The sequence below is a fragment of the Lampris incognitus genome, chromosome 13 (genome assembly GCF_029633865.1).
Source record: "Lampris incognitus isolate fLamInc1 chromosome 13, fLamInc1.hap2, whole genome shotgun sequence".
NCBI classification, from domain to species: domain Eukaryota; kingdom Metazoa; phylum Chordata; class Actinopteri; order Lampriformes; family Lampridae; genus Lampris; species Lampris incognitus.
The window spans coordinates 19227494-19233811 of record NC_079223.1 but is presented as its reverse complement, the minus strand read 5'-3'; the positions used below and the strand labels follow the sequence as shown (position 1 = coordinate 19233811).

Genomic DNA, 6318 nt, shown 5'->3' with positions numbered 1-6318 from the left:
TCACATCTTCTGACCCAGCTTGGCTTTCTGGAAGGCAGAGAACACGGCGGAGTTAGTCACAGCAGCGGATGAAGAGGAAAGAAGAAAGCCACTTTATTTCATCCTTGTACCGTTACAATGAAATGTATTCTCTGCATGTAACCCATCCTATTGTATAGCAGCAGTGTTGCAGCTGCAGCACCCGGCGACCAACTCCAGTTCCTCTTTCCATTGCCTTGCTCAGGGGCACACAAATGAGTATTAACCCTAGCATGCATGTCTTTTTGATGGTGGGAGGAAACCGGAGCACCCGGAGGAAACCCACAGACACGGGGCGACCATGCAAACTCCACACAGAGAGAACCTGGGACGGAGCTGGGGTTTGAACCCAGGACCTTCTTGCTGTGAGGCAACAGTGCTAACCCCTGGGCCACCGTAGTTACCCTAGCATGTTAGTACACACCCAGGAGGGTTGTTTCTCTAATGCCATGACAGGTGTCGAAATGGTATGTAGTCACTGGGGTGAGGGATTGATTTGCAGAGTCATAGGTGGAAGTAAAAGAAATGAAGAGTTTGGAGTGTCAGTGTGAGAAAGAGGGTGTGCAGAGCAGGAAAATCACTCGATAAAGGAGAGTGGAGACTTACCATTCCAGTCGCGTGTTTTGGTTTAACGTTGTATGAAGCCTTTTCCCTGGCCTGTTTGAAGCATTCTTCTGCCATTTTGACCCTGAAGGAAGACCAGTAATATATCCATCATTCATCTGACAAATGTCACATTACACAAGTATGTAAACAGCAATATGCACACAAAAAACATGCTTCAATTACATTCAGTGTCATTATACTGTGAACCAAGGTGGTATGGGGCATGTACATATGTCCAAAAACATCTAACACACACACACACACACACACACACACACACACACACACACAAACAAGCATGACGACAAATTAAAATGTGCAGACATGAACATATATAGCCTGCTTTTGTTAACCGCATATAATGCGCACACACACAAGCATTCTCCCTCCCTTTCTCTGCCTCTCTCCCTCTCACGAACAGATAAACACAAACAAACATGGGGACAAATAAAAATGTGCAGACATGAACATATATAGCCTGCTTTTAACCGCATATAATGTGCGCACGCACACACACACATACATACACACACAAGCATTCTCTCTCCCTTTCTCTCTCTCTCTCTCTCTAACAGATAAACATAAACAAGCATGAGGACAAACACAAATGTGAACACGAACATATATGTGATATATGTAAAGACCACTAAAGTCTTGCCTTTTAACCACACAGTTCACCACAGACTACAGCGACATAAAGACCTCCAGCTGGCGAAGCTGTCAAGACTACAGGAAGCGACTGTGTCACTGGTTAATCGGCTCTTTATGACGGCAACACAGCCAGCTTACCGATGACGCTGACTGTGAGCGGAAACTTTAAGCTGACAGAGACTTGTCATGTCTTAACTTATTATCACTGGATGTTGTGTGTGTGTCCGTATTGTATGTCCACATGTCAAATAATAAAAAAAAAGATGTCAGTTAACTTCAGCGGATTTAAATAGGAAGGCCAGACGAGAAAGAGAGAAAGACAGAGATGGGCTATCGCGGGAAGACAAGGGCAAAAAGTTAATGCTTACAAATTTGTTTTCCTACTTCCCTACTGAAATAACAAATCTCGTGACATTATGCTTCTATTACAAATACATATCTTGAGTCAATCTACATTCAACATAATGGACCAATTTGCTTTTGGTTGACATAAGGAATAATATCTTTAGATCCATCAAACCACTGGAAGCTAACTGGATCCTGCATGTGTTCTTTTCATTATTGGGGTGAGGAAAAAGACTTGGGTCATTTCAACTCTGTTCCCTCCATGAATTTGAATGACTGTGATAGGATCTTCACTGAGCACGAGATGTACTCTGTGTTATTAATGGTTTGGGACCTCATGCTCCGCTAGAAGTCCAAACGCAGGAACATTGGCGCATTCAGAATGATGCTTTTTTTTCTTCTTCTTTTTTTTTTAAAAAGGACAGAGAATGGTCTACGGCACCGACGGCTGCAGATGACACAAAGAAAAGGTACTGAAATATGATTAAAAAATCATCTGCAAGGATTCGACACAGTCTGCAGGGTCACGTATGAGGTCAGAGGAACTCGGTCTGCGGGGTCACGTATGGGGTCGGAGGAACTCGGTCTGCGGGGTCACGTATGGGGTCGGAGGAACTCGGTCTGCAGGGTCACGTATGGGGTCAGAGGAAGAAATCTCACTAAAGCCTAGTGTTGCACTGAGCTGTAATAGAAGAAGAAATAATGAAGGGCTCGTGCCCCCCCCCCCCGACATCTTCTCACCGTTCCTGTAACATCAGCTTGTTCTCCTTCTTCCACTGCTCTTTGAAATCGGTGGAGAACTCGTGCCAAATGGAGAAGAACGTATTTGGAGAAACCTCCTTCTCGCCCGCCTTGGGTTTGACAGAGAAGAACACGCTCAACTCCACAAAGCTGAGGACGGAGGACAAAAGCAACACAAGACCTTAATATTACCACATGAGATTGCAGAAACCTATAAAGAGTCAGTGCACGATCTTGGGACTTTAAACTAATATCATAATTCATGAAAAAAAAAAACCCTGTGTGGACTAACACATCTTTCCCCAGACTGTAACGATAATAAGCTATGGGGATACACAAATTAAAAAAAAAAACAAAGATGACTGACCACAGAACTGTGAATTCGGAGTGTTATGTTCCCTAACAAATCTAATTTAGGGACTTAAATAAAACATTTCCTAAAGGTTCCTCACAACACTTATATTTGATGTGTTTCTACATGAGTTTTTTTTCTACATGAGAGTATAAGAATGTGCACATATTCCTTGTGTGTGTGTGCGTATGTGTGTGAGTGTATCTCTGTGTGCATTCAAGTGTGCGCGTTTGTATAGATGCAATCGCACATGTGTTTATGAGCATGCACACAAAATGGCCATGCGGGACAAGAGGGGCGTGCATGCAGGCACTCTGAACCAGAGAGTGAAGACAAATATAGAGAAAGGAAAAGGGCGCACAAAGCGGCGGGAGGCACAAAGTGAGAGTGACAAATGCTGCGGCCATTTGCGGTTGATCAATACAGTGGACAGGTTGGGGTCTCTTTGTTTGGAGTGTGCTATAGGAACACATTCCTAGCCAGTGTTAACAGAAGCCTGGAGCCAAGGCTGTCTAGTCTCGCTCCGCTTAGATAAACAACCCAGACACCGCACAGGGGGCCTCCCATCTACCTAAGGCCCCGCGTGACGGCCTGCACCTACCATGTAACCCAAGTAACCTGGAGATCTAAATATTGACAAAGCAGGCAGGTTATATTTCTCCAATGTGGACTGAAGACATCTTAAATCAAAATGCATTGTGTTGTGTTAGCCCTGCGTTGTTTTGTCTGTCATGGTTCACAACTAACTAGCACCAATTAGACGAGCTGAGCGGGAAACCTACACCGATGCAGAGGAACGGAGGTGGCATGAATGGGATCAGGCAGTTTTGAAAGAGCCGTGGTGTGGAAAAAAAAAGGCCTCTTACATCGCTTGTGTGTCCGTCAGCTGTTTCTCTTGTGCCTCCAGCTCTGTTTTGGCTGTAAGGGGAGCACAAAGGTTGATGAGATTATGAAGGAAAGTACCTGCAGATTCACAATCAGACCATTACTCATCACAGCAGACGAGATGTCTTTCACCTACACTGTCTTCCCTGTGTTTTCAGGTGGATTCCTCATGTCAGTATTACTAATACCACCAGCCATTTACAAGGTCATTGGAGTGCCACCACAAGTTATTGAGTGTTGGATTGTCTTGTCTACTATTACACAATTGACAAATGAGCATGGCAGGCTGCTACACAAGTGCTTCTTTGTGTAGGCTTACTTCGAATAGAGACAGATGACTCTGTGTGAGTGTGTGTGTGTTTGTGCGTGTTTGTGTGTGTGTGTATGTGTGTGTGTGTGTGTGTGTGCCACAGAGAGAGAGTGAGAAAGAGAGAGAGAGAGAGAGAGAGAGAGAGAGAGAGAGAGAGAGAGAGAGAGAGAGAGAGAGAGAGAGAGAGAGAGAGAGAGAGAGAGAGAGAGAGAGAGAGAGAGAGAGTAGAGGTAGACAGAGAGAAGCTGGATACCATGGTACACATTAGTAAACATTTTCAGCAGGACCTAACATTTATCTCGGTGGGTCATCGGGACTGCTTTGACTATGTTGGAGATTATGATATAAGAGAAGAGAGGTGTGACTGCGTCAGCGAGGAAAATGCCAGAAGGAATGCCTCATGGAATCTCTGAACGGTCATCCAAATTTTCCAGATTTCTACTAGAGCATCACAAGAGTGCTATGTCCCTATGCCGATTCAGCCGCCATTTATTTATTTATTGGGATCCCCCTCCTTCTCCCCAATTGTACCCGGCCAATTACCCTACTCTTTCGAGCCGTCCCGGTCGCTGCTCCACCCCCTCTGCCGATCCGGGGAGGGCTGCAGACTACCACATGCCTCCTCTGATACATGTGGAGTCCGCCAGCTGCTTCTTTTCACCGGACAGTGAGGAGTTTCACCAGGGGGACGTAGCATGTGGGAAGATCATGCTATTCCCCCCCAGGTCCGCCTCCCCCAAACAGGCACCCCGACAGTCCAGAGGAGGTGCTAGTGCAGCAACCAAGACACATACCCACATCCAGCTTCCCATCTGCAGACACGGCCAACTGTGTCTGTAGGGACACTCGACCAAGCTGGAGGTAACACGGGGATTTGAACCGGCGATCCCCGTGTTGGTAGGCAACAGAATAGACCACTACACTACCAAGACGCCCCCAGCCATCATTTATTTCCACTTCTTATTCTGGGAAAACTATATAGATTGATGAATGATCGGATTGGGAATTTGTCTATACCCTCCTATGATCCACTTGTGGTACCACAGTGAAAAGGCCACACACTGAACTGTTTCCCAGAGAGCTTCTTCGTGGCCTTGAAAGTAAACATGTACATGTAAGGCCATTTCTCCCTGAAACTGTCAACTGATCAGTCAAAGGGATAGGAAATCTTTCCTGGCAAAAATCTCTGGTCTGCTCTTTCCCCGAGAATGACTGCTCTGTGTAATTGAAGCCAGAGCCACATCTAAGAAACCCTGACATATCCGACGTGATCATCCTGTTTCTTTACTGTTCTGGAGCGCTAAATCATCCTTCACCCAGCCCTCTTTAATCTCTCTGTCTATGGCTCATCAATAAATGATGACAGATCAGTAAATAATAAGGATGGGGCTTCCGAAAAGCCTCCTAATATCAGGACCATGTTTTCTCCTTGGAGTGCAAGTTGAGCTAAGATGCTTACGTAGACTCATCAGTGTAGCATGGAGCTCAATGGTTCTTCTGAGTGATCCAAATCCCAAATCTAAAAATACCGGCCAATAAAAGGAAATGATCTGTGACAGTATTCAACACATCTGTAATCTGACTCATTATTGTACTGTCTGCAGCTGTATACCAATTGTGACATCCTAAACAGCCGCAGTGGCAGTTGGTCAAAAAAAAGGGCGAGAGAGCATGGCAACAGCTTTACTAATCGCCCTGTCCATCAGAAACAGATTATGGCATCGACGGCGCTCTCTAGATAGCCAATAAGGCTCCATCAAAGCCTCGCATGCATGAGAATTTGTGGAATGAGTGGAGAAAATCGAGGTAGACCAAACAGTGCAGCTCCAACAAGTCCACTCCCATTGTTATTCTGTGGTTAGTTTCATGGTCAGAAAATAAACAACAGCGGTCAAAACTGTGGAGCCAGAAAGTGTTTTGCCCCATTTTTTCTATTTTTTCAGAAATTACAGAAATAACAAAAGTAAGACGTTTTGTCTGTTTTAGTTGTTCTTTTTCACCGCCAAAGCGGGGGCACCCCAAGAATTCTGTCTGGAGCCATCTGAGCCATGTGTCCATGTTACGCTTGCATTTTGTTCTCAAAAGGACAAACCTCGCCATTTGCATCCGAGGGTGAGCTCCCAGATTTGTTTCAGCAAGTGAGAGAGAGAGAGAGAGAGAGAGACGTTCTTCTATAGACCTTTAAACTGAAACATAAGGACAGTGAGTGATTCTGCCACAGAACATATGCTAGAGATTATGTCCTCATTTGAATACAAAAGCACTTGGGCAAGGGAGCCGTGAGTCGGGTCCTTCAAAAAGATTGGTCACAGTCGACTGAATTTAGCCGGCCTCAAAGCTGTCGTAACACAAATGACATTTGGTGTATTATGTTAAAACAAGCATAACAAACTAAGTCCTACACTTTTGA

At 45.1% G+C, this 6318-nt stretch overlaps 1 protein-coding gene across 1 annotated transcript in view; it reads right to left on the bottom strand.

Annotated features, from left to right (window-relative positions):
- The window catches only part of fmn2a (formin 2a), a 74010-nt gene continuing 67692 nt past the window's right edge, over positions 1 to 6318 (bottom strand). The window contains 4 exon segments of the mRNA XM_056292303.1: positions 1 to 27; positions 625 to 706; positions 2362 to 2511; positions 3580 to 3631. Of these exon segments, the coding sequence (XP_056148278.1) occupies positions 1 to 27; positions 625 to 706; positions 2362 to 2511; positions 3580 to 3631 (311 nt within the window).